Source organism: Schistocerca gregaria, chromosome 6, assembly GCF_023897955.1.
Source record: "Schistocerca gregaria isolate iqSchGreg1 chromosome 6, iqSchGreg1.2, whole genome shotgun sequence".
NCBI classification, from domain to species: domain Eukaryota; kingdom Metazoa; phylum Arthropoda; class Insecta; order Orthoptera; family Acrididae; genus Schistocerca; species Schistocerca gregaria.
In genome coordinates, this window is record NC_064925.1 from 276,410,955 (window position 1) to 276,438,306 (window position 27,352).

Sequence of the window (27,352 nt, forward strand, 5' to 3'; positions counted from 1 at the left end):
CTAAACTGGTGATCGCTTGATCACTCAGAATACGTCCTACCAAGTGATCCCTTCTTCTTCTATTCAAGTTGTGCCACAAATTTCTCTTCTTGCCAATTCTATTCAATACCTCCTTATTAGTTATGTGATCAACCAATCAAATCTTCAGCATTCCTCTGTAGCACCACATTTCGAAAGCTTCTATTCTCTTCTTGTCTAAACTATTTATCATCCATGTTTCACTTCCATACATGGCTACACTCCATACAAATACTTTCAGAAACGACTTCCTGACACTTAAATCTATACTTGATGTTAACAAATTTCTCTTCTTGAGAAATGCTTTCCTTGCCATTGCCAGTCTACATTTTATATCCTCTCTACTTCGACCATCATCAGTTATTTTGCTCCCCAAATAGCAAAACTCCTTTACTACTTTAAGTGTCACGTTTCCTAGCCTAATTCCCTCAGCATCACCAGACTTAATTCGACTACATTCCATTATCCTCATTTTCCTTTTGTTGATGTTCATTTTATATCCTCCTTTCAAGACACTGTCCATTCCGTTCAACTGCTCTTCCAAGTCCTTTGCTGTCTCTGACAGAATTACAATGTCATCAGCGAACCTAAAAGTTTTTATTTCTTCTCCAAGGATTTTAATACCTACTCCAAATTTTTCTTTTGTTTCCTTTACTGCTTGCTCAATATACAGATTGAATAACATCAGGGAGAGGCTACAACCCTGTCTCACTCCCTTCCCAACCACTGCTTCCCTTTCATGTCCCTCGACTCTTATAACTGCCATCTGCTTTCTGTACAAATAGTAAATAGCTTTTCACTCCCTGTATTTTACCCCTGCCACCTTTAGAATTTGAAAGAGAGTATTCCAGTCAATACTGTCAAAAGCTGTCTCTTAAGTCTACAAATGCTAGAAACATAGGTTTGCCTTTCCTTAATGTAGCTTCTAAGATAAGCCGTAGGGTCAGTATTCCTCATTTGTTCCAATATTTCTACGGAATCCAAGCTGATCTTCCCCAAGGTTGGCTTCTACTAGTTTTTCCATTCATCTGTAAAGAATTCATGTTAGTATTTTGCAGCCGTGACTTATTAAACTGATAGTTCAGTAATTTTCACATCTGTCAACACCTGCTTTCTTTGGGATCGGAATTATTATATTCTTCTTGAAGTTTGAGGGTATTTCACATGTCTCATACATCTTGCTCACCAGATGGTATAGATTTGTCATGGCTGCCTCTCCCAAGAATGTTGTCTACTCCTGGGGCTTTTTTCAATTTAGGTCTGTCATTGCTCTGTCAAACTCTTCACGCAGTATCATATCTCCCATTTCATCTTCATCTACCTCCGCTTCCATTTCCATAATATTGTCCTCAAGGACATTCCCCTTGTATAGACCCTCTTTGTACTCCTTCCACCTTTCTGCTTTCCCTTCTTTGCTTAGAACTGGGTTTCCATCTGTGCTCTTGATATTCATGCAAGTGGTTCTATTTTCTCCATATGTCTCTTTAATTTTCCTGTAGGCAGTATCTATGTTACCGCTAGTGATATACACCTATACATCCTTACATTCATCCTCTAGCCATCCCTGCTTAGCCAATTTGCACTTCCTTCGATCTCATTTTTGAGACATTTGTGTTCCTTTTTGCCTGCTTCATTTACTGCATTTTTGTATTTTCTCCTTTCATCAATTAAATTCAATATCTCTTCTGTTACCCAAGGATTTCTACTAGCCCTCGTCTTTTTACCTACTTGATCCTCTGCTGCTTTCACTATTTCATCTGTCAAAGCTACCCATTCTTCTTCTACTGTATTTCTTTTCCACTTGAAACATGTAATGCCATATTTTTTCTTCTTCTTCTTCTTCTTCTTCTTCCAGAGCATTTGTCTCACAGTGTAACAGGGTGTACATGTTTGACTCTCTGAGTCCACACAGTGCTATATTGTGACTGGTCATGGTGGAGACCCCCTATCTTGAGGTATATGTGGAAGGTATCTAGCCAACATTGCCTGTCTCCCAATATCTCATTTGCTGTTGACTTTCAACAGTAACTCACAGTTTATTACAGTTTTTGAGCTGCTTGAAGTATGTTTCCATGCCACCATAGGAGGTTTTCCCTCTTTTCCGCATGCAATGCTGTTTTATGGCTATTTAGATTGTATTTACATTTAATTCTCATGGTGTACATTACACTTTGAGTTTGATTTCATTGTTATTATTAAAATATGTACATATCTACAAATTATGCTGGGAGCATTTTTCTGTAATGATAGCTATGAATTTAAAGTTTTTGTGTAGGTGCACCCCTTATTTCTATGAGAACAATGGATGGAATGCATTTTTCCATAGTGGTAATCCCTACAACATTTGCGTTTTCCAGAAGAAAAGTCACAAGATTGATATGTATGTCCCATCTCAAGCTGCTCCGGATTGATTCCCGAGAATTTCATACAGTTTTTTCTTTTTTTTAACACTGTCATATCCTATCCATAATTTTATATCACACTATATTTATTTCTTGGTGTTAAATTCTGTTACTAGAATTTCTGTAGCACTTATGTGTGGATGATTCTCATCAAAATACTGAACAATTTCATTCACAGCTCTGTTGCATTAAACCACCTGTCTGTCACAAACTTTGTGTAATTGCATTAATTGTATGGAGAAGGATTCACTAAATAACTCACTATAGTCTTAACCAAAGCCACCAATGACATCATAATTTAAAGAATAGAACCATCAAATCACTGAAGGAGGTGGTGTGGTGGTTAAAACACTGGACTTGTGTTCGGGAGGATTGGGATTCAAATTTTTGTCTAGCCATCAAGGTTTAGATTTCTGAAATTTTCTTAAATGTCTCATGGTTAATGAAGGGATGGTTCCTTTAAAAAGCATATGGCTGACTTCCTTCCATACCTTGCACAATCTGGTTTTGTGCTGTGTGTCTAATAACCTCATCATCAGAATGTATGCGTAGTGTAAAATTTTTGTAATCATAAAGTCACTGGTTCCAATCTTGCTAGCACTGTCATTTTTTCTTTTCTTTAACTCCAACTTGATCAACAAACTGAAATATTAATTAACAAATATTGAATCCTAGATTTTTAATAAAAATAACATTTTCTGATTTTTTTTAATAACTAATCACACAGAAATAAATTTAGAAGCTGTTACTCATATGTGAAATGCGTCTTATTGTTAAATAAAAAAGAATATGTGGATCAAAAATACTGTTAATGTTAGAAATAAAAAAGGAATGTTTTATTTTCTGTTTGATGTTTCACATTTTTATACTAATTTTGAATTTGATTGAATATTCTAATTTTCAGGGGTGATCAGTAAGTAAAAATTGAAAGACGTTACTTTTATTAAAAATTATGTTTCAATATTTGTTAGTTGACATTTCCAATGTTAATGAATATGGAATTGAAAGAAAAGAAAAAAATTGCTGCTAACAGGATTTAAACGAGTGACTCGATTATTATAAACTGTTACACTAAACACGTAGTAACTAATGACATTGTTAAGAACGTGGAAATGTTTTTGTACTTAACAACAATCAAAATATTCTAATTTTCAAAGCCACTACTTTTAGGAATTGATACCTGAATAGTGGTTTTCAAATCTTGTAAGGATGATGAAAACTGAAAAAGGCCAGTTCTCAAGGTCCCCTTTTAAGAAACTAAGGTAATTGGCTCCTGATAAGTGTATTAAGTCAGAGGCATATCAGAATGTATGAACTCATGTTTTCTTTAAAATGAAACTTCCATCATTTTTCAAGCAATACTGTGATGCTGACACAATTAAATATTTTTTCTAGGTCAAAGACATAAATTTTTTTTCTAGATCAAAGAACACAACAGTAACATATTTCTTATACCCTACATCAGTTATTATAGTATCAATTAACTGTGGAGCAGCTACACAAGTTGACTTAGTTTTCATAATATTTTCAAATATTAAATTGCCAAGCGAGAAAGCGCCGGTAGACAGGCACAATAAAATAACACACAAACACACACACACAAAATTTCTAGCTTTTGCAACCAACGATTGCTTCTTCAGGAAAGAGGGAAGGAGAGGGAAAGACGAAAGGATGTGGGTTTTAAGGGAGAGGGTAAGGAGTCATTCCAATCCCGGGAGCGGAAAGACTTGCCGTAGGGGGAAAAAAGGACAGGTGTACACTCGCACACACACACACACACACACACATATCCATCCGCACATACACAGACACAAGCAGATATTTTTCCCACGTGGAAGTTTCTTTCTATTTTATTTACAAATATTTAATTGTGTTTACTAAAAAATGCAGTACTGGATGAATAATTATACAAAAAGATTGAAAGTAGTCCAGCCCTAACTAATAGTAGTTTTTAATGTAGACTATGCAAGCTGTTCATCAGAGCGTCATTTTGGGTCATTTCACACCACTAAGAGTACTCTCTTGTGATCATGCTTGTAGATCATGATGGTTCAATTTATTTGATAATGATGGCAATGTAACAGAATGACCATAGCTCTGCAATTTTTTATAAATGTTGGAACATCAAACAGGCTGCACACATAGTGATGTATTTTTCTTAAGAAAGCCCCAATTCTGGCACATTGACATTACATCTGTTGGTAGCCCAACATTAATATTATAGATAATACCTGCTTCTAATTATACCTCACCACAGTAAAACAGGTGGAGAAAAAATATTAAGGGGAAACTGATCTATAAATTCTAATTAATTCTTTCGAATCAGACAGTGATGTATTGTTCTAACCAAAGTAATATTTTTATTTTCACTTAACCAAAGAAATTCAAAATCAGATGGTCAGAGATGGATGGAGGTAGACAAAAAATTGCATAATGATCCTGATAATGAAGGTTTTTTACTGATATCACCATTGTAGACTATATCTTCACTCATGGCCTTATAATATTTTAAATGCTTCCCCGCAAAATATCCATCTTCTGAAGAGGGGATGAACTGGGTTCCTCTTTGATGTACATTTGTCCAAAGCATGTTATATGATTTTCTCGTGAGACAATCCTTTACACTCATATTATTTTTTTCTACACTGCAGTGTGACTATTTTCAATAGTAAAATAACTTAAAAAATAAAAATAATTAACATGAGTTTCAATGTCACAATGGCAATGAATATGATTTAATTAGAAACTAGCTATGAACTCTCAGTAAAGAGGTGTAATATTTATGGGCACAAATGAATTTGAATGTGAAATGTTTTGCTATCTGGAATTAAATACAAAGGACCATAATGGAGGGTCTCAGCTCCAACAAAATAATCTATTCGCAAGATAAGCACTTGACACCTAGATAGCTTTATGACATATGTTGAAATGTGAACAAAATTATACTCACAGGACTTCTGTTGAAGACAGAGAATCAGGTGGTTCAGAATGCACAGCATCTCCTATTCTCTCTGCACATAGTTGATAGGAGTCACATACTCTTACTAGGGGCTGAATATCTGAACCTGTGAGAAACATATAAAAATACAGACAATACACTAAAAGGTTGAGAATGAAATTATACAATGACAATATTATGTAAACTGAAAGTGGAGAAGGAAGAAAGGAAATGAAACGGAAGGAACCAATTATATCAGCTGCATTGGAACTTTATGCAGAATCAGTAGCCACGAGTGAAAATGTGTGTTGCACTGGGACTTTAACCTGGTGGCTGCTGCTTGCTAGACAGTTGCATTAACCACTGCACGACCAAATACAGTGTTTATTGCAAATGCATGGTCTGCCTCGGCACACACACTAGGTGCCTCCACACTCCCATCTAGCGCCACCTGTCCGCCGTCCCTGTCCATCTCATCTGTGCTCACCAATTTTAGATTCCCAATGTAGGCTGACTGTAAATGTATATGCACAAGATTCATTGCCCATCAAGGCAAATCAGTTACATGAATGTGCAGTGTCTACTTTTCAGACACGTCCGAAAGAACAGACGCCACACATTCTTACAATGACAATACACTGAAACCATAAAATTATATGATCCTTGTCTATTTCCTAATTAATATTTTTGAAGCTGTGGATTCATAAAAACCCTTATCCCTCAAGCAGACATGCTGTTTTTCATAACACGAGCAGGCACATGGTGTATTTTGTACACTTCGAAGGTATAGCTATCTTTATGTTACCAAGGTAAACACATATGAGCAAAAGCACAGTTTATTCTTAGTTTAATCAAACAATGATGACATTAATTTACATAATATGAAGAAAAGCACTTTATAACTAAACAATAATGGAATAAACATTTATTACTTCACTTTATTGCCATGGACAGGTGTTACCCCTCGGTAATGACCCACTCTTTAGCATTAAACGTTACAGATGCATCACATTCCAGCCAACCACTTACTCAATTATAGATTATCTTGTAGACAACTATGTCATTGCAGGATTGTGCTGCTATCTCATAATGTGGGTCTTTTCTTTAACGGGCTGTATTTTTTTGCCTAGCTAACTGTTTATTTTATATGACTGCTGCTCATGTATGTGACAATATAATTCAACACTATACTAACAAGAGCAATGCTAAAGGAATTGGTATGGGCTTACAATTGTGAAACAACAACTGAGAAATGCAAAACATTTTTATTTGTGGTTGTTGCACTTTATAGATAGGCATAGGTTGCAAATGTAATTTCATAGATTACTAGTTTTGGTTTATCTACCAGCCATCTTCAGATCTGTAGTATTAGAAAATAATATCTAAGAGCACAGAAATGTAAACATTTAATATAAAGGTTCCATCATGCAATATACACTACAACAAAAAGCATTGATTAGTCCACAACTGCCAAACAGTGGGACACAACATCTTAATTTGTGTGAGCAGGATCATTTGTTACACAATCCAATGAAACAGAGATGAAAATTAATCTAAAAACATATTTAAGTTGTGGTAATAATATATTAGTGCAACAATGCATAACAAGAAGACATACATTGAGACTATAATTCTTACCAAGAATAAAAAGTCACCATACGTAATGTACACTGACGGTATGATACAGTTTTCATATGTGGACACTGAGTTCATGCTTGCTACATTACGTTATTCTAAAGTAACGCCATAAGCAGTGACTGTTACAGATCCTAGAGTGAGGTGTCTGTTCCACATTAGAAAATAACATTATATAACCTCCATATGTGAGCATAAACATCATGTGTGGCTCATGAAACAAGCCTTGCTAGACCAGGAAGTGCCCATGCTGCAGCAGGCAAAAGAGTAACTGATGGTAGGTGTCAAGGTGTACAAGAAGACAAGTTCTGACAAAATAATGACAAAATGAATAATTACATTAAAATTATATATTAATACCTTCAGCTGCTGATGTACCAGGTGATCAAAAAGTTATTATAAATTTGAATTAAAAACTTAAAAACCACAGAATAACGTAGATAGAGAGGTAAAAATTGACACACATGCGTGGAATGACATGGGGGTTTAATAGAATAGAAAAAAAACTTCACAAAATGTCCGACAGATGGTGCTGGACAGCAAAAGTCAGTGACTGCACATGACAATCGTGTATAAAAGGAGCTGTAATGAGAGAGAGAATCAGATGCGCCAGCAGTCGCAGCATGTTGATGTTACCTGAAAAGGCGCTTTTAGTGAAGCTGTATTATCAGAATGGGAAATGTGCTAGTTCAGTGTTATGATCCTATTGCCATAGGAAGGGGATTCGAACAGGTAAAGGTCTGTTGACAAATGCAGCTGTTCCGAGAATGATTTCGAAGTTCGAAGCCACGGGTTGTTTAGATGATAGACCCCATAGTGGCTGACCAAAAACAAGGCATAATGCTGCTGAGACAGTTCAGGAAGAAATGGAGACTGTAGTGGGTTCATCTGTGCATGGGGAAGTCAGCGCTCGTGCAGTCGCATGTCGCACTGGCATTCCATACACTACTGTTTGGTTGGCACTGAGGCATACCCTCCGATGCTATCTGTACAAAATCCATCAGAATCATGAACTGTTACCTGGTGATTTAGTGAAGGGGAGGGCATTTGATATGTATGCATTTCAAAAGATGGCGGAAGATGACGATTGGTTGAGTAACGTGTTGTGGACCAACAAAGCTTGTTTCAGGCTCCCCCTTGACCTCAGTCCGTGCGATTATTGGCTTTGGGGTTACCTGAAGTCGCAAAAGTATCATGATCGACCAACATCTCTAGGGATGCTGAAAGACAACATCCGACGCCAATGCCTCACCATAACTCTGAACATGCTTTACAGTGCTGTTCACAACATTATTCCTCGACTACAGCTATTGTTGAGGAATAATGGTGGACATATTGAGCATTTCCTGTAAAGAACATCATCTTTGCTTTGTCTTCCTTTGTTATGCTAATTATTGCTATTCTGATCAGATCAAGCACCATCTGTCAGACATTTTTTTGAACTTTTGTATTTTTTTGGTTCTAATAAAACCCCATGTCATTCCAAGCATTTGTGTCAATTTGTACCTCTCTATCTACATTATTCTGTGATTTATTCAGTTTTCAAATTTATACTGACCTTTTGATCACCCGGTATATCAACGGGAACAGGTGAAAATGTGTGCCCCAACTGGGACTCAAACCTGGGATCTCCTGATAACATGGCAGACCTCTATCTATCTGAGCCACTAAGGCACAGAGGATCATGCAACTGCAGCGACTATTTCACGCGTGCCTCCCACGAGGCACCACATTCTCACTCTGTATGTCCGTGCCACCCCAACAAACTAATTACTTGTGGAAGACATTCTTACCAAGTCCTGTAAGAGTTTGAGGAATATGTGTGCATTTGCACAGAAGAAGAAGGTCATGGTCAGTATTGGCAGAACTATATTCTTATATGATGGGGCACTGGCACATTTCAGTCATCCTATGTATTGATGAACTGACAGTTTCCAGGAAAGTGGGTTGGCAGAGGTGGTCTTGTACTATGGTTAATCAGTCTATTTTTCTAAAAACTTTCTCAATGTGACTTGGTTACCTTGTGCACCAAAAGCTCCATATATATAATGCCCAAAACATTCAGATGTATCACACTGTATGTATGGCTGCTTATTTAAGTAATTCTTCCATCTCCATGTTTAGGAGTAATTATAAGTTTGGATACACATTTCTTCTTTAAGATAAGATAAGATAAGATAAGATAAGATAAGATACTTTATTGTCACATAACATGTTTTTATACAATCATTCGATTGAGAACATTGGTGACTCGTCAGTCTTTAACCTAAGTTGTTACAGTATTTTATATACTACAGGAAATACGTCATACATACATTGCTTATTATAATAAAAATACAACATTATATTTTAAATCTTTTCCTAACTCATCGAATCATTACTATAGCCTTCACACACCTATATGAAGTATGGATGTACTGATCGGGATACAAACCGCCATATAATTCTATATATAAACATGAATATAAAGTGAACGTGTATACTTTGTATCTATATGCCTTCAAAAGTATACCATTTGTACTTGCATCTTTACTCCCTATTCCTATTTATAAATTCTTCTAAACTATAATATTGGTTTTTATTCATTTAGAAATTCTTCTAGACTATAACAACATTTGCTTTTTAGGTATGTGTCAATGGTCCTCAATGTGGATTCACCAAATATTGACCTTATCTTATTTCTGATCTTCAGAGCCATGTTATTTGGAGTATTTTCATATACTGTGAGTCGGTGACAAGGTAGCATGTATTTCAATTTATGTCTAGTTTCATAGGCATGTGTGAATGTATTTCCTTCAAACAGATGTGAGTTTTTCTGTTCAAAGGGAAGTATTTCATATATGAAGATGGAAGGGATTGTCATGAAGTCCAGGCTTCCGAACAGTGGTTTGCATGAATGTCTACTATTGGTTCCTGCCATTGCTCTGATTTTTTTTTTTTAGTTTGAAGGTTCGAAGGAGGTTTGTCTTCTCAGCACCCCAAAATATTATTCCATATCTTATAAGTGTTATGAAATAAGCATGGTATACAGTTTTCTTCACTGTTAAATCTGTTACTTTGTGTAGTACGAACCTAAAGACAGTGAGGGTTAGTCTGAAGACAATGCTCTACAACAACAAAAGTATATATTGCTCTTTAGTAGCTAAATGAAACCATGATATATCTTGTGTCCATAGCTGGCTTATTAGTAACTAAACAAAACCATGATGCATCTTGAGTCAACAGGTGAACCTGAAAGAGCTTCATTTACTTAATTTACATGTTTACAGTATTCACCTGTTATAGACATTTTATATTTATGGGCTTCCTATTACATATAAGCACCATCCAGCATTTATTTTTTCCCTTTACTAATAGATAAACACATACATCCACCTGGAAAAAGTGTCAGAAACCTGCATTCAGCATTTGATGATTTGCTTTCATGCACCACAGAAACATGTAGACATGTATGGATGTTTCATCTCCAAGTTACTCATTTGCTTTGTCAGGTTTTTTTAAAATTAAATCCCTAATTGAGGTAGTGTTCAATACTTTTTCTTCACACTCTTTCTTTTACTCTGGAAGATGGGGCAAAACCCATTAAGCAAAATTATACAGCTGCCTTGCTACACCATATGACAGACTTTTCATATAATATTTTACTGACTATGTACAAATATATCCATAAAACAATGGGACATTGACAGCTCACCAGGAGGTAAAAGAAGATAGGCTTCAAACTTCTCATTTGAGGTCGTAGGCAAAGAGGGGGATCCTTTCGAAATGTATCCAAAACTGTAACTCAATGGCTGGTCTACATCCTCTGCCTCAGACGTTTGCAACAAAAATTTTGTACGGAATGCTTCTCCTTGCATGGGTTTTACCTAAGAAAATGTCACATAGACACAAATTACTATTATTGTTTGTATATTTATAATTAATTAAATTGACAAGTTCCTTATCAATATCACAAAAATGTAACAAACAAAAATGAATGAAAGGCGAAAGTTGATCAACGAAAAACTCAGGATGGAATGTAACAATATTATGAAAAGGATAACTGAGTTGCAGATGGGCACAACAAAAAGATTGTGAGAAAGTGAGCTTTGAGTCAACAAGACCATTAGAAATAGACAACATACACACACAGACTCATGCAAACACAACTCACACACATATGACCAGTCTCTGGCTGTGGTCATGTGTGTATAAGCTGCATTTACATGAGTGTGTCTGTGTATGTTGTCTATCTCTTGCTTGTTGGTTGAAAGCCCATTTTGTGACAGGCTTTCTGTTGTGCCTATTTGCGACTCAGTATGTCCACTATATGGTGAGTAGGAACTATCCTTTTCATAATATCGTTACAAAAGTGAAAGATAATAGAGTTTGAAATAATTGTTTCCTAATATGACTGCAAATTCACCATTCATTTGGATCAGATGAAATTTCCTTTACATGATAAACTGCATTACTACACAATTACTCTGATTTTTCTATTGAGCACAAAAGATAATTTATTTACCAACTTCTGAGGCAAGCAATGGAAATTTATGGATGTGATAATATGTGAAAGAAAGGAAAATGGAACCACTCACCTATAACAGACTAATGTGTGATGCAAAGTAATGCTCAATAGAATTCAGTATTTGCAGTAGCTTTTGAGCTCTTGCTTTTTCTTTAGCAAAAGTACGCATATTCAATTCATATGGACCAAAATTTTCACTTCCACAGTACCTAAAGCTACATAATACTGTATTCTGTTGAGTGTTTCTAAGGCTAGAGAGGTTCACATACAAATAAAACAAAATAACTAATGTGGAAGCCTTTATGTTCCTTTAAATAGGCACATATTTTAGCAGACTCGTGCAAAGCCAGTCATTTTCAAGAACCCATACAGATATCTGTGTTGGGGCATATAGTAACTTATCAAAAAAGGGCAATGTAATCAGTTTCCCTGTAGAGAGCCATGCAGGGAAATATATAAAAAATTTAAAATAATTGCACTTTCTGGCTTATATACACTGAAGAGCCAAAGAAACTGGTACTCCTGCCTAATATCATGTAGGGTCCCCGCGAGCACGCAGAAGTGCCTCAACACAATGTGGCATGTATTTGACTAATGTATGAAGTAGTGCTGGAGGGAATTGACACCATGAATCCTGCAGGGCTGTCCATAAATCCATAAAAGTGCAAGGGGTGGAAATCTCTTCTGACCAACATGTTGCAAGGCATGCCAGATATGCTGAATAATGTTCGTGTCTGGAAAGTTTGGTGGCCAACAGAGGTGTTTAAACTCATAAGAGTGTTCCTGGAGCCACTCTGTAGCAATGCTGGATGTGTGTGGTGCCGCATTATCTTGCTGGAATTTTCCAAGTCCATTGGAATGCATAATGGACATGAATGGATGCAAGTAATCAGACACAATGCTTACGTGTGTGTCACCTATCAGAGTTGTATCTAGACATATAAGGGGTTCCATATCATTCCAACTACACACACCCCACACCATTATGCAGCCTCCACTAGTTTAAACAGTCCACTGCTGACATGCACGGTCCATGGATTCATGAGGTTTTCTCCATAGCCCATACACGTCCATCTGCTCAATACAATTTGAATTGAGACTCGTGTGACCAGGCAACATGTTTCCACTCACCACAGCCCAATGATGGAATTGATGGTCCCAGGCAAGGTGTCAAGCTTTGTGTCACGCTGTCATCAAGGGTACACAAGTGGGCCTTTGGCTTCGAAAGCCTATATTGATGTTCAATTGAATGGTTTTTCATGCTGACACTTGTTGATGGTCCAGCATCTAAATTTGCAGCAATTTGCAGAAGGGTTGCACTTATGCCGCACTGAATGATTCTCTCTAGTTATCATTGGTCCCGTTCTTGTGTGCTGACTGTAGCACCATGTTCAAACTGACATAAATCTTAATAACCTGCCATTGTAGCAGCAGCAACCAATCTAACAACTGTGCTAGACACTTGTTGTCTTATTATAGGTGTTGCCCAATGGAGTGCTGTATTTTGCCTGTTTACGTATTTCTGTATTTGAGTATGCATGCATATACCAGTTTTTTGTTGCTTGAATGTATTTATAAATGCATGTGCTTTCTGAAAAATCACCCAAAATTTTCAACACTAAACAATCAGGTTCATAACAACAAAACAAGAAACAGAGATGATTCTTACAGAACCACCTACAAAAGCGCTGTTTACCAAAAATTCTAAAATTATCAAACTGAAATACTTTTCCTGCATTGTCTGCTACAATAAAGAAAATTGAAGACTTCCATAAATTTGAAATGGAACTAAAACAATTTTTAGTAACACACTGCTTTTATAACTTCAAGACTACGAAAATGCACATAGCAAAGTAGATGATTGCATTTGTATGTAAGTTTGCAAATAACTTGAATGCAAGAAGTTTTATTGTAACTAGCCCTTGCTATGAATTGATTACATCTATACAATGTTGACTGATAGAAATTCATTACACTCATTATTAATTATCCTCCACCTTCATCTGTGTCAAGTTAATAGCTCCAAAATGCCCCAGTGTATGTTATACTAATTGTCTTATTTAATGGTGGAGGTTCTAGAAAGGCTCCTTTTCTTGAATGTATTCCATAACTGTACCTGTTATCTTTATTATTTGGTTGTCAGCTCAATTGTAATAGCTCTCAGTAGCACAACAATTCTGATTTTATTAATTTCTTTTCCTCCATTTCTCTCACAGTCATTGTTTCATCTTCACACAAGGCTATACTTGAGATGCACAGTTTCCAAACCTACGTCATGAATTTTGCCACTCTCCCTCACTCCCTTCAACTCAAGGAATCTTATTTCCTAGGCTTCAGATTTATTTCACACCTACAGTCTTTTGAAATTGCAGTTTTATTACAGGTAGGCATAACTCTCCTACAGTTCTGCTACATCTCTTTAACAAGTCTTCATTAGTGACAATTTTCTTCCTTCCTCCTTGCCACTGCTGTCTCTCTCCCCCAAATTATTTTTATCTCTTGCAATCCCGACTTCATTTCTATTATCCTTATCTTCTTTGTAGCTGCTGCAAATTTACTGTATTCAACATCTCCAAGTTTCATTTTCCATTTATTTTTTCCAAATCTTTTGTTTCATTTTATTCTATATTTTGTGCTCCTGTTCTTCATGCTCCTTTATCTTCCTTTGGCCTTTCTACCTCACTATTTCCTTGAACAACTCCCAGATATCTCCCCAACACCTCCATCATACAAAGTAGCCCATTCTTTAATCAGTTGCATGAACAATGGTTCCTATAAGTCTATTCACTTTCTGTTTATGCCTACACCACTACACTAGTGACACAAGAACTTCACAATTGTACATATCTATTTCTAATAGGTTTATAAATCTCTGACTATTTACCCAGCAAACACATTAATAGATTAATATTCTGTTTTCCCTGCCAACTAGAATTTCATTTTAAGGCCAAGTAAGATGCTCTACCTGATAATAAAACACTGCATTTCAATTTCTCCTGTACGTTAACCCCCCACCCCCATTCCCCTCTCTCTCCTGCCCTTTTACTGAAGCATTTGAATCTTGTCCATTCTTTGTTGTTATGTATGAGGGGTAATCACAAAGTTTTAATTTTAACATAAAAATAGTCATATAATTAATTTTTTGTCTGTTTGTAGTTACATGCCAACAGTCTTGATAGACAATGAAATCTCCACATCCCCATACAGTAGCATGTAACTACAGAAGCCAAAATAAGATTTGTGTCTTCAACTTTCTTGCCTCTTACTTGTTATGCAGTATTTATCTTTATCCATTTGTTTTTTAACTGTTTGCTGCCAGTCAAAATCGTCATTCAGTTTCTACTTCACTGTAATAAAAATCTTTCAGGAAACAAAGGTTGTTATTAGGAAAGAGACAGGTATTAAGCTATCAGGCATCAACAAGCTGGGAACTAATTGCATGTGGGGTCCCACAAGGTTCCATCTTAGAGCCCTTACTTTTTATTATATATATCAATGACCTTTCATCAGTAACATTACCAGATGCCAAGTTTGTTTTGTTTGCCGAAGATACAAAAATTGCAATAAATAGCAAATCAAGTGTAGTCTTAGAAAGATCAGCTAGTAAAATATTTTTGGACATTAATCACAGGTTCCTAGCCAATTCTTTGTCACTAAACTTTGAAAAAACACACTATATGTAGTTCAGAACTTCTAAAGGGTGTCCCACGAGTACATGCCTAACATATGATGACAAGCATATACAAGAAGTGGACAGTGTTAAATTCTTGGGCTTGATAATAAATTCAACTTGGAGGAGCACACCACAGAACTGCTGAAGTGTCTAAGCAAACCTCTATTTGTAATGCAAATTCTGTCAGACATAGTGGATTTAAAAATGTAAAAGCTGGCGTACTATGCTTACTTTCACTCCATAGTGGCATATGCGATTATTTTTTGGGGTAACTCATGAAGCCAAGCTGAAGTTTTCTGGGCACAAAAATGTGCAATAAGAATTATATTTGTGAACTCAAGAACATCCTGCAGAGGGCTGTTTAGGGAACTAGGGATACTAACTACTCCTTCATAATATATTTATTCCTTAATACAATGTTTCATTAAAAATATATCACTTTTTCAAATCAACAGCTCAGTTCATAGAATCAGTATTAGAGATAATAATAATCTTCAGAACGATTTAAAGCCACTTACTCTTGTACAAAAAGGTGTGCATTATTCAGTAATACACATTTTCAACAAGTTGCCAGCAGCCATGAAAAGCTTAACCACCAATAAAATTCAGTTTAAGGAAAGCCACAATTGAACTTCTGCACCATTTCAGTACAGCAATGTGTTCATTGTAAATAAGTATTGTAATGGTTCTATAATATGTTTATTACCTTAGAAATAAAAAAAATTCAGTTTTAAATTCAGTGCATTTATGTAATCTTAGTAACTGAGTGTTGTAAAATGATCCTTTCATACAGTTCATTAACAAATAAAAATAAAATAAAAAAGGACAATCATTCCACTTGGGACCTGTGGAAGGTAAATTAGCTTATTTGTTTTAGTTGTAAATATTTGTCATGTATTATTATTTTTCTGACATGTTATACATCCTGGATGACATCCTCACTATGGATCAATTGGAATGAATGCAAATCCAATCTAATCTAATCTGTCTTTATCAATGAGATCATCACCCTAGTAATCCGATACATGCCCAAGAATTTAGATTTTTCTATTATATTTTTTATTTGTTGGAGGTAAACTACATTCATAGCAGATGTTGAAAGGATGAAACCAGATGAGCTATGTTTTTTCAACGTTTAAAGTTAGTTTATCTGTGCAAAATGAGTTAACAAACACTTCACTTACTGCAAGGAGAATTCAATAAGTAAAGCATCACACTTTATTCTGAAAGCTGGTTGATTTTAATCAAGATTCCAATACAGTGTATTAATCCTCGTTCTTTTGGCTACAAAGCCATATTTTTCAACATAATCTCTTTTCAATGTGATGGTCTTATGCCACCTCACTTGGAGGACTTGTATGCCCACAACTCTACTGGTTGATGTAGGAGCCAATGTCTTTCTGCATCAATAACCTCCCAATCGTCCATATACTGCTTTCTACAGAGTGCATTCTTAATTGGGCTGAACAGTTGGAAGGTGCAAGAGAAGGGCTGTAGTGCGGAATAGGAAGAGCAGTTCAACAAAGTTTTGTGAGCTCCCCTCAGATAAGCAGACTTATGTGAGGCTGTGCATTGCCATGGAGCAGGAGAAATCATTTGCATTTTAGTGGTGACAGACATGCTGAAGTCGTTTCTTCAATTTTCTGAGGGTAGCACAATACAATCCACAGTTGATCATTGTATCATCATGGAGGACATCAAAGAGAATAACTCCTTCAGAGTCTCAGAAGTCTGTCACAATGATGTTACTGGTGGAGGGTGCAGCTTGGAACTTTTTCTTTGGAGGAGAAGTGATGTGGTGCCACTTCATGGACTGCCATTTTGTTATCAGCTCGAAGTGATGAACCCATGTTTCATCACCTATGGTGATGTTTGACAAAAAATTATCATGCTAGGCCTTATAACATGCAAGCAATTCTGCACAGGTGGGTATTCATTGATCTTTATGGTCTAGTATTAAGTGGCAAGGAACCCAGTGGGCACAGGCTTTTGAATACCCCAACTGGTGGATGGATGTATCGACACCAATGACAGAGGTGTCCCCTTGAGCAGTAAGGTGTTTACTTGTAATCTGTCAATCACTTCATATGAGTGCATATGTATGTTCCAAACTTGCAGAAGTCACAGCTGTGTGTGGCAGGCTGGTACACAGAGATCCGATAGGTTTGTGCAACATTGTTTTGATGATGACAGATGAGTTGCCTGATGACAATGTTTTTGTTCACTGGTAGGTCTCTGTAGAAATTCTGTATGTATCTTTGAATTTCTGCAGTTTTCTGGTTTCCCACCAAAATAAACTCAATAGCAGCTTGGAATGCACCTCTGTCACAGATATCACTTTGAAGGCTATGTATAGTACCACCAACTACTGGAGCTTTATGTAACTATAGGGGCTGAAGCAGGAACATTCCACAACATATCATAAAAAATTCTACCTTTTTTTCAACCAAAACTGACTGAGAGAAAATGTGTTGCATTGCTTACTAAATGCTTCTCAAATATTCTCCATGGATGCTTCTCTGATTAGCTTGACAGTAATATTTGAATGAGGAAGCAAAATTAGTCTTAAAGCATTATCACATATTATGCATGTGTTACTAATATGCATGTAAAATGATACATGTAATAATGCTTTTATTATCAATAAAAAGGACTACTTTTACCCCCGATTACAATAAAATGGATGATTATGAATGTAGAAGAAGAACTGTAATAGGCCCATTATTTAACCCTGGAGAATGGCCACTGAGATTTCGCCATATGAAGATGATAATATAAAATCTCCGCTTGTATTACTCAAACATCCTAATGGAACTTGCTGCATCATGTTTGTTAAACAGGAACTAAATTTGGCACATGCTGAAGTTAGTTTTACTAGTAGAATAATAGGACTGCCACAATTAAATGGCTTTCATAAGTCACAGAAGATTCAAACTACTGATATTTAATGACATAAACATTTTATTATGTGCTTAGTGAAGATATAAACAGCTTCCTCACCAGTGCAGCCCTTTTGAAATTGTGACTGTGGATGGCTAAGTATCCCATTCCTACTCAGGAGGATGGCAATCAACAAGCACATTTTATTCTCAAATATTACAGAAAATGATGTAAGAAGTGAGATTAGTTAGTAGCCACTGACATATGTGGAGACATTTTTTTTACAGGCTTAACAGTGGGATATGTTCACCTGTCTGGAAAAAGACCCTGAAATAATGATGTATTCTGTATATGACTGAGAACATAACAAATTATAGGTCCACAACTACTTAAACATCAGGGCATAAGACGTATCTCTTTCATAATGTAAACATCTCATAGTCAATCAGCTGATGCTGTAAGCATCAACAATTGTTTTCTGTTCATTACTGGATTGTCCAAGGTTCCAGTGGATAACAATCAAATTGTACATGAATGGTTTTCCCAAACTAGTCCATACAACTTATTTTGCAATGTGCAGTGTCCATTACCATCAGGTAACCAAAGTTAAGTACTGTTGGGCTTGATTAACACTTGGTTGCACAACTATCTAGGTCTAGCAAGTGCTATTAGCAAGTGGGTTGTACTCAGCTCCTGTGAGGGCAATTAAGTAGCTACTGGCTCTGGTCACAAAAACTGACAATGGCTGGGAGAGTGATGTGCTGACCATATGACCTTAAAGTCTGCATCCAGTGACCTCTATTGGTGAGGATGATATAGTGGTCAGTCAGCACCGCTGGCCATTTTGAAGTTGTTTGGACACAGTCACATGAAGAATGTCACAGAACTATAGCCACAGATGAAAACAGTGAAGTCCATAGTAGGGTATAGAACAGTTAGTCATGCAGACACCACAGCACCATCAAATGAACAGTGTAGCATATTTTGCGTGAAGACTGAACAGTGTGAAATCTTTGCACAGCATGGTATTGCAGCTTTTGAATGAATGAATGAAGAGACAGAGAGAGAGAGAGAGAGAGAGACAGAGAGAGAGAGAGAGAGAGAGAGAGAGAGAGAGAGAGAGAGAGAGAGAGAGAGAGAGAGAGAGACAGAAGAGAGAGAGAGAGAGAGAGAGAGAGAGAGAGAGAGAGAGAGAGAGAGAGAGACAGAGACTTAATGAAAGAAAGCTGATGGCCTCCCATCAAATTGGGCAAAACTGATTTTATCTGGGTGCCTTTTTATGGAAGTCATTCTTATTACTGATTACCTTGTAAAAGGTAATATCATATTTGTGAAGTCCTAGACAACTCATCTGGACCAAATGAATGAAGAACACACTTGAGAATAGGTTTGTATTAGGAAAAAAGTCCTCTTGTAATGTAACACCGCATTTTCTCGCAATAGTATTTTAGTAATGAGAAAAATGGGACAAATGATCATTTTTAAGCACAAAATTGTTGTGACATACACCTATCAATCACACTGAATACCCTCTGCACTCCACCTGTTGCAGTATCTAAAAGACATAAACAACTGGAAAAAGTTTTGAGTGAAATGAACAGGTTACAGTAGCAACAGGTGGGTATTTCCTGGTTTTCCTGTCTGGCAGGTATGTGAGTGGCTCAAAGACTTCTTAAATAATAAAATCCAGTACATTGTCCTCAATGTCGAGTGTTCATCACAGACAAGGGTATTGTCAGGAGTTCTCCAGAGATGTGTGATATTACCACTGTTGTTTTCTGTATACATAAATGATTTGGCAGGTAGGGTGGACAGCAGTTTGCAGTTGTTTGCTGATAATGTCATGGTGTACAGTAAGGTGTCGAAGTTGGGTGACTGTAGGAAGACACAAGATGACTTAGACAAATTTCTAGTTGGTGTGATAAATGGCAGCTAGCCCTGAATGTGGAAAAATGTAAGTGAATGCTGATGAGTAGGAAGGAAAAAATCTGTAATGTTTGGATACAGTATTACTAGTGTCCAGCTTGACACAGTCAAGTCGTTTAAATATCTGGTCACAACATTGAAAAGCAATATGAGGTGGAACTGAGCATGTGAAAACTGTGGCAGGAAAGGCAAATCGCTTACTTTGGTTTATTGGGAGAATTTTAGGAAGGTGGGGTTCACCTGCAAAGGAGAAGGCATATAGGACACTGATGTGACATACTCTTGACCACTGCTCGAGTGTTTGGGATCTGTATTAAGCAGGATCGAGGGAAGATGTTGAAGCGATTCAAAGGTAGGTTTGAACAAAATGTAAATGTTACAGAGCTGCTTTGGGAACTCAAGTGGGAATCCCTGGAGGGCAGGCTGTATTCTTTTTCAGAAACACTATTAAGAAAATTTAGAGAACTGGGATCTGAAGTTGACTGTTAAATGATTCTACTGATGCCAACATACATTTGCACTTAAGGGCAACAAAGATAAGATATAAGGAATAAGGGATCATACAGAGGCATACAGACAGTTGTTTTTCCGTCACTCTATTTGTGAGTGGAACAGGAGGAGAAATGACAAGTAGTGGTACAGGGTAACCTCCACCATACACTTTATGGTTGCTTGCAAAGTATCTACATAGATGTAGATATTCACTGAAAAAGTGTTGGATGAGGTGCACTGATAAAGAAGAGGCCCATGTGTGAAAAGTGAATACCTTTTTACATAAAGAAAAGTCTTTCACTATCAGGTGAAGAAATTTTCTCATAGCTTCACATAAACATACTTCTCTTGATAGTTCATTTATCTTTTAACAAAAAACATCTGATGTAGTTGCTAATTTTCATTCTCCATGATTAAACAAATAGCAATACCTGCAATGGTTGAATATTTGGTGGAGAATTTGTGACAATGACAGTGTCTGCATGGCTTGAGGAATTCCCACATGAAGCAGACAGTCGGAGACAGTATTTAGCATCTCCTTTCAGGCCTGGCCATGTTCCCACAGGCCCAGGAATACCAAGCTGTATCTCCCTGTAAATTTGCCTTTATTAGGTAATATAGCAATACAAAATTAACAAGATTGTGAAAAAGATAATGTATACATGCTAGCACAACGTCATGGCTACCGTCCATCAAGGCAATTAGGTAGTCAACAAAGAAATAGAACACATTTTTTATATCATATATATGCACACACTTCATGTACTAAAGTAATGGCTCATAATTAATACTGCAACTATGAAAGGTGAGGTTCTAGGTCTAAATTTTACAACAAATAGCATAAATTAACCAGAATTGTAATTGTAAACAATTTTAAAATCTAGTACCAATTAATTACTTCTGTTGTTATTGATATCAACTAACAGAAAACATCACGTCAGACAATCTAACTCTTTTTTCATCTTTTTTTACACATATTTCCTATCTGCACACCATCAAATGTTACTTTTTCCCTTACTTTATTTTCAAAAAATTTTTGAACTCACATTAAAAACAAGCATCATGTAGAGTACATTATTGAAAATCATCAGTTCATTGATAACATTCTGCAGATCACCAAAAAAAAGGTCAAATGTGTGTGAATTTGTAAGGGACCAAACTGCTGAGGTTATCGGTCTCTAGTCTTACAAACTACTTACACTGAGGGAGGGCTTGATCCTCTGAGAGGAGGGGCCGCGCATTCCGTGGCATGGCATTTCAAACCACGTGGGCACTCTACAAGGCGATCCATCAAAAAGGAGAGACTTTACAGAGGGGGGAAAGTCAACGTATACATTAACAAGAAACAAGGACAACAAAGGAATTTCTTCTACATAGTGTATTAACAAAAAATATCATTATTCTGCTTAATGCTGTTAATGCTTATAGCTTCTAAATTTAACACACTTATAACTTCTAAATTTAATCAAGTAAATTAGTAAGAAAGCTGCTATTCCAAAGAAAGCTGCTGCCTTCTTACTTTTACTATAAATCTGCTGTTTATCTCTGATAAGATGCATAATATTTACTTGATTATGATGGTTGATATTATTTGATCTGTTTTTCATTTGGTCTTGTTGATTACATATTCTACAAATGGTGTACTAGTAATGTAGGACAAATCAAGTGAAATAATACAAAATTATGTGAGCATTTTGTATATCATACAACTACTTACTTTCTATGAATGACTGGTTGCGGACAATATTACAACCTGCATTTTACTGGTATAAGTTAAAGTGAATGCTTAAAATAGCAAAATGAATGAAATCATGAATTTTTATCCAAGTGCCATAAATAAATAAATTTAAATATTGTCTTAATGGTTTAAATTAAAAAACAAAATTTAAATCTTCATCACATAAGTAAGTTCAAGTGAATACTTAAAAGTGTGGAACAAATAGTAGTACACATTTTAATCTATGATATAAATGAATTTTCATTATTTTTATTATTACAACTTATGTTAGAAATACACTACTTTATCTTCATAACATAGGTAAAGCTTTTATTTTAAGACTTTTATTTTTTATCTAAGTAGTTTCATCTATTTTTACTCAAAAGGATGCCTTATTACTCTACACCCCCCCCATGAACCATGGACCTTGCCGTTGGTGGGGAGGCTTGCGTGCCTCAGCGATACAGATGGCCGTACCGTAGGTGCAACCACAACGGAGGGGTATCTGTTGAGAGGCCAGACAAACGTGTGGTTCCTGAAGAGGGGCAGCAGCCTTTTCAGTAGTTGCAGGGGCAACAGTCTGGATGATTGACTGATCTGGCCTTGCAACATTAACCAAAACGGCCTTGCTGTGCTGGTACTGCGAACGGCTGAAAGCAAGGGGAAACTACAGCCGTAATTTTTCCCGAGGACATGCAGCTTTACTGTATGATTAAATGATGATGGCATCCTCTTGGGTAAAATATTCCGGAGGTAAAATAGTCCCCCATTCGGATCTCCGGGCGGGGACTACTCAGGAGGATGTCGTTATCAGGAGAAAGAAAACTGGCGTTCTTCGGATCGGAGCGTGGAATGTCAGATCCCTTAATCGGGCAGGTAGGTTAGAAAATTTAAAAAGGGAAATGGATAGGTTAAAGTTAGATATAGTGGGAATTAGTGAAGTTCGGTGGCAGGAGGAACAAGACTTCTGGTCAGGTGACTACAGGGTTATAAACACAAAATCAAATAGGGGTAATGCAGGAGTAGGTTTAATAATGAATAGGAAAATAGGAATGCGGGTAAGCTACTACAAACAGCATAGTGAACGCATTATTGTGGCCAAGATAGATACGAAGCCCACACCTACTACAGTAGTACAAGTTTATATGCCAACTAGCTCTGCAGATGATGAAGAAATTGAAGAAATGTACGATGAAATAAAAGAAATTATTCAGATAGTGAAGGGAGACGAAAATTTAATAGTAATGGGTGACTGGAATTCGAGTGTAGGAAAAGGGAGAGAAGGAAACATAGTAGGTGAATATGGATTGGGGCTAAGAAATGAAAGAGGAAGCCGCCTAGTAGAATTTTGCACAGAGCACAACTTAATCATAGCTAACACTTGGTTTAAGAATCATGAAAGAAGGTTGTATACGTGGAAGAACCCTGGAGATACTAAAAGGTATCAGATAGATTATATAATGGTAAAACAGAGATTTAGGAACCAGGTTTTAAGTTGTAAGACATTTCCAGGGGCAGATGTGGACTCTGACCACAATCTATTGGTTATGACCTGTAGATTAAAACTGAAGAAACTGCAAAAATGTGGGAAATTAAGGAGATGGGACCTGGATAAACTGAAAGAACCAGAGGTTGTACAGAGTTTCAGAGAGAGCATAAGGGAACAATTGACAGGAATAGGGGAAAGAAATACAGTAGAAGAAGAATGGGTAGCTCTGAGGGATGTAGTAGTGAAGGCAGCAGAGGATAAAGTAGGTACAAAGACGAGGGCTGCTAGAAATCCTTGGGTAACAGAAGAAATATTGAATTTAATTGATGAAAGGAGAAAATATAAAAATGCAGTAAATGAAGCAGGCAAAAAGGAATACAAACGTCTCAAAAATGAGATCGACAGGAAGTGCAAAATGGCTAAACAGGGATGGCTAGAGGACAAATGTAAGGATGTAGAAGCTTATCTCACTTGGGGTAAGATAGATACTGCCTACAGGAAAATTAAAGAGACCTTTGGAGAGAAGAGAACCACGTGTATGAATATCAAGAGCTCAGATGGCAGCCCAGTTCTAAGCAAAGAAGGGAAGGCAGAAAGGTGGAAGGAGTATATAGAAGGTTTATACAAGGGCGATGTACTTGAGGACAATATTATGGAAATAGAAGAGGATGTAGATGAAGACGAAATGGGAGATATGATACTGCATGAAGAGTTTGACAGAGCACTGAAAGACCTGAGTCGAAACAAGGCCCCCGGAGTAGACAACATTCCATTAGAACTACTGACGGCCTTGGGAGAGCCAATCATGACAAAACTCTACCAGCTCGTGAGCAAGATGTATGAGACAGGCGAAATACCCTCAGACTTCAAGAAGAATATAATAATTCCAATCCCAAAGAAAGCAGGTGCTGACAGATGTGAAAATTACCGAACTATCAGTTTAATAAGCCACGGCTGCAAAATACTAACGCGAATTCTTTACAGACGAATGGAAAAACTGGTAGATGCAGACCTCGGGGAGGATCAGTTTGGATTCCGTAGAAATGTTGGAACACGTGAGGCAATACTGACCTTACGACTTATCTTAGAAGAAAGATTAAGAAAAGGCAAACCTACGTTTCTAGCATTTGTAGACTTAGAGAAAGCTTTTGACAATGTTGACTGGAATACTCTTTTTCAAATTCTAAAGGTGGCAGGGGTAAAATACAGGGAGCGAAAGGCTATTTATAATTTGTACAGAAACCAAATGGCAGTAATAAGAGTCGAGGGGCATGAAAGGGAAGCAGTGGTTGGGAAAGGAGTGAGACAGGGTTGTAGCCTCTCCCCGATGTTATTCAATCTGTATATTGAGCAAGAAGTAAAGGAAACAAAAGAAAAATTTGGAGTAGGTATTAAAATTCATGGAGACGAAGTAAAAACTTTGAGGTTCGCCGATGACATTGTAATTCTGTCAGAGACGGCAAAGGACTTGGAAGAGCAGTTGAACGGAATGGAGAGTGTCTTGAAAGGAGGATATAAGATGAACATTAACAAAAGCAAAACGAGGATAATGGAATGTAGTCAAATTAAATCGGGTGATGCTGAGGGAATTAGATTAGGAAATGAGACACTTAAAGTAGTAAAGGAGTTTTGCTATTTAGGAAGTAAAATAACTGATGATGGTCGAAGTAGAGAGGATATAAAATGTAGACTGGCAATGGCAAGGAAAGCGTTTCTGAAGAAGAGAAATTTGTTAACATCGAATATAGATTTATGTATCAGGAAGTCGTTTCTGAAAGTATTTGTTTGGAGTGTAGCCATGTATGGAAGTGAAACATGGACGATAACTAGTTTGGACAAGAAGAGAATAGAAGCTTTCGAAATGTGGTGCTACAGAAGAATACTGAAGATAAGGTGGATAGATCACGTAACTAATGAGGAGGTATTGAATAGGATTGGGGAGAAGAGAAGTTTGTGGCACAACTTGACTAGAAGAAGGGATCGGTTGGTAGGACATGTTTTGAGGCATCAAGGGATCACAAATTTAGCATTGGAGGGCAGCGTGGAGGGTAAAAATCGTAGAGGGAGACCGAGAGATGAGTACACTAAGCAGATTCAGAAGGATGTAGGTTGCAGTAGGTACTGGGAGATGAAGCAGCTTGCACAGGATAGAGTAGCATGGAGAGCTGCATCAAACCAGTCTCAGGACTGAAGACAACAACAACATTACTCTACAAATTCATTCATTTTATAAAATGTTTGTTCCCTGAGGGATGCTTTTAGTTTCCTTTTGAATACCTGTATCTTATTAATTTCCTTTTTTATACTGATGGGAAGCTTGTTGAATACTTATATTCCTGACTCAGTTACTCCCCTATGGACTTTTGTGAGAGTTGCAGAGGCCTGGCAGAAATTTTTCCCCTGTCCTATGTTATGTTTGTAAATGTCACAGATTTTTTGGAATAATTCCTTGTCACTCGATACAACCATCACCAGTGAGTATATATATTGATTTCCAACAGTAAGTATCCTGAGAGTCTTAAAGAGACCTCTGCAGAATGTTCTGTTAGAAACCTCGCATATTATCCTTACTACTTGTTTCTGTAGTTTGGAGACTTTTTCAACACCTGTAGCATTTCCCCAGAAGATGATACTGTTAGGACAGTACAGAATGGAAAAATGCAAAATATGATGAAACCAATCTTAATCTACCAACAAGGTGAGAAGCAGCTCTTGAGGCAAAACATGCTGTGCTACGTTTTTGACCAGTTGATCAATTTGTTCTTTCCATCTTAGCTTGCTGTCTATATGCTTGCCTAAGAATTTTGTATGTGTGATTCCATGAATTTTTTGATTGATAACTCCATTTCAAGAACTTGGAGTTTTTTATTTACTGGCTGAAATTGTATAATATTAGTTTTTATAAAATTTAGGGTTAGCCTATTTGTTGTGAACCAACTGTGTACTTGGTTAGTGACTGTCAGGGCTTGTATACTGCACTGCAGAGCTGGGACTCTCAATTACAATACTTATGTCATGTGCAAATATGACAATTTTTGCTCTCTCATTAATTGTAACTGGGAGATCAGGAAAATCAGTCATCCAAGGATCGAGTCTTGGGGGCTCCGTATTTTACATTTCCCCAGTCAGAATTTACTGTTATACCTACCTCCATTAAGATAACTCTTTGCTTTCTGTTGTGTAGATAAGATTCTAGTGATGTCACAAAGGTTTGCCTTTAATGCCATAGTATGGAACTTTTTTAGTAATATGTTATGGTCTACACAGTGGTAAGCTTTAGTGGGGTCACAAAAGATCCCCATTGGATACTTTCTGAGATTTAATTCACCTAGAGTTTCATCTGTTAGGCTAAATATAACTCTCTATGTGGAGCAAAGAGATGAGCCAATAATTGGACAGTACTTATACATCTCTTGCCTTACTTTTGTGGATGGGCAACACTATTGCACATTTCACTCTATCTGGAAATGTCCCAGTTTTCATTGACCAGTTACACCAATAGCATAATAAGTGACTGATTAAGTCTGCACATGACTTTAAAATCATATCTGATATTCCATCACATCCAGAAAATCCACAGCTTTTAAGTAATTTTATGATTTTTAAAATTTCTTTAGGAGTTGTGCTTTTGAAATGATGTGCTATATTTAGTGTGATTTAGTGGCTCTATGGCTT

General features: G+C 36.8%; 1 protein-coding gene across 1 annotated transcript in view; it reads right to left on the reverse strand.

Annotated features, from left to right (window-relative positions):
* Window positions 1-27,352, reverse strand: part of LOC126278850 (uncharacterized) — a 445,668-nt gene that overhangs the window by 223,059 nt on the left and 195,257 nt on the right. Inside the window, exons 18-20 of the mRNA XM_049979125.1 lie at window positions 20,903-21,062; window positions 10,688-10,859; window positions 5,371-5,485 (exon numbers count right to left, since the gene is read on the reverse strand). Of these exons, the coding sequence (XP_049835082.1) occupies window positions 5,371-5,485; window positions 10,688-10,859; window positions 20,903-21,062 (447 nt within the window). The remainder of the gene's footprint in view (window positions 1-5,370; window positions 5,486-10,687; window positions 10,860-20,902; window positions 21,063-27,352) is intronic.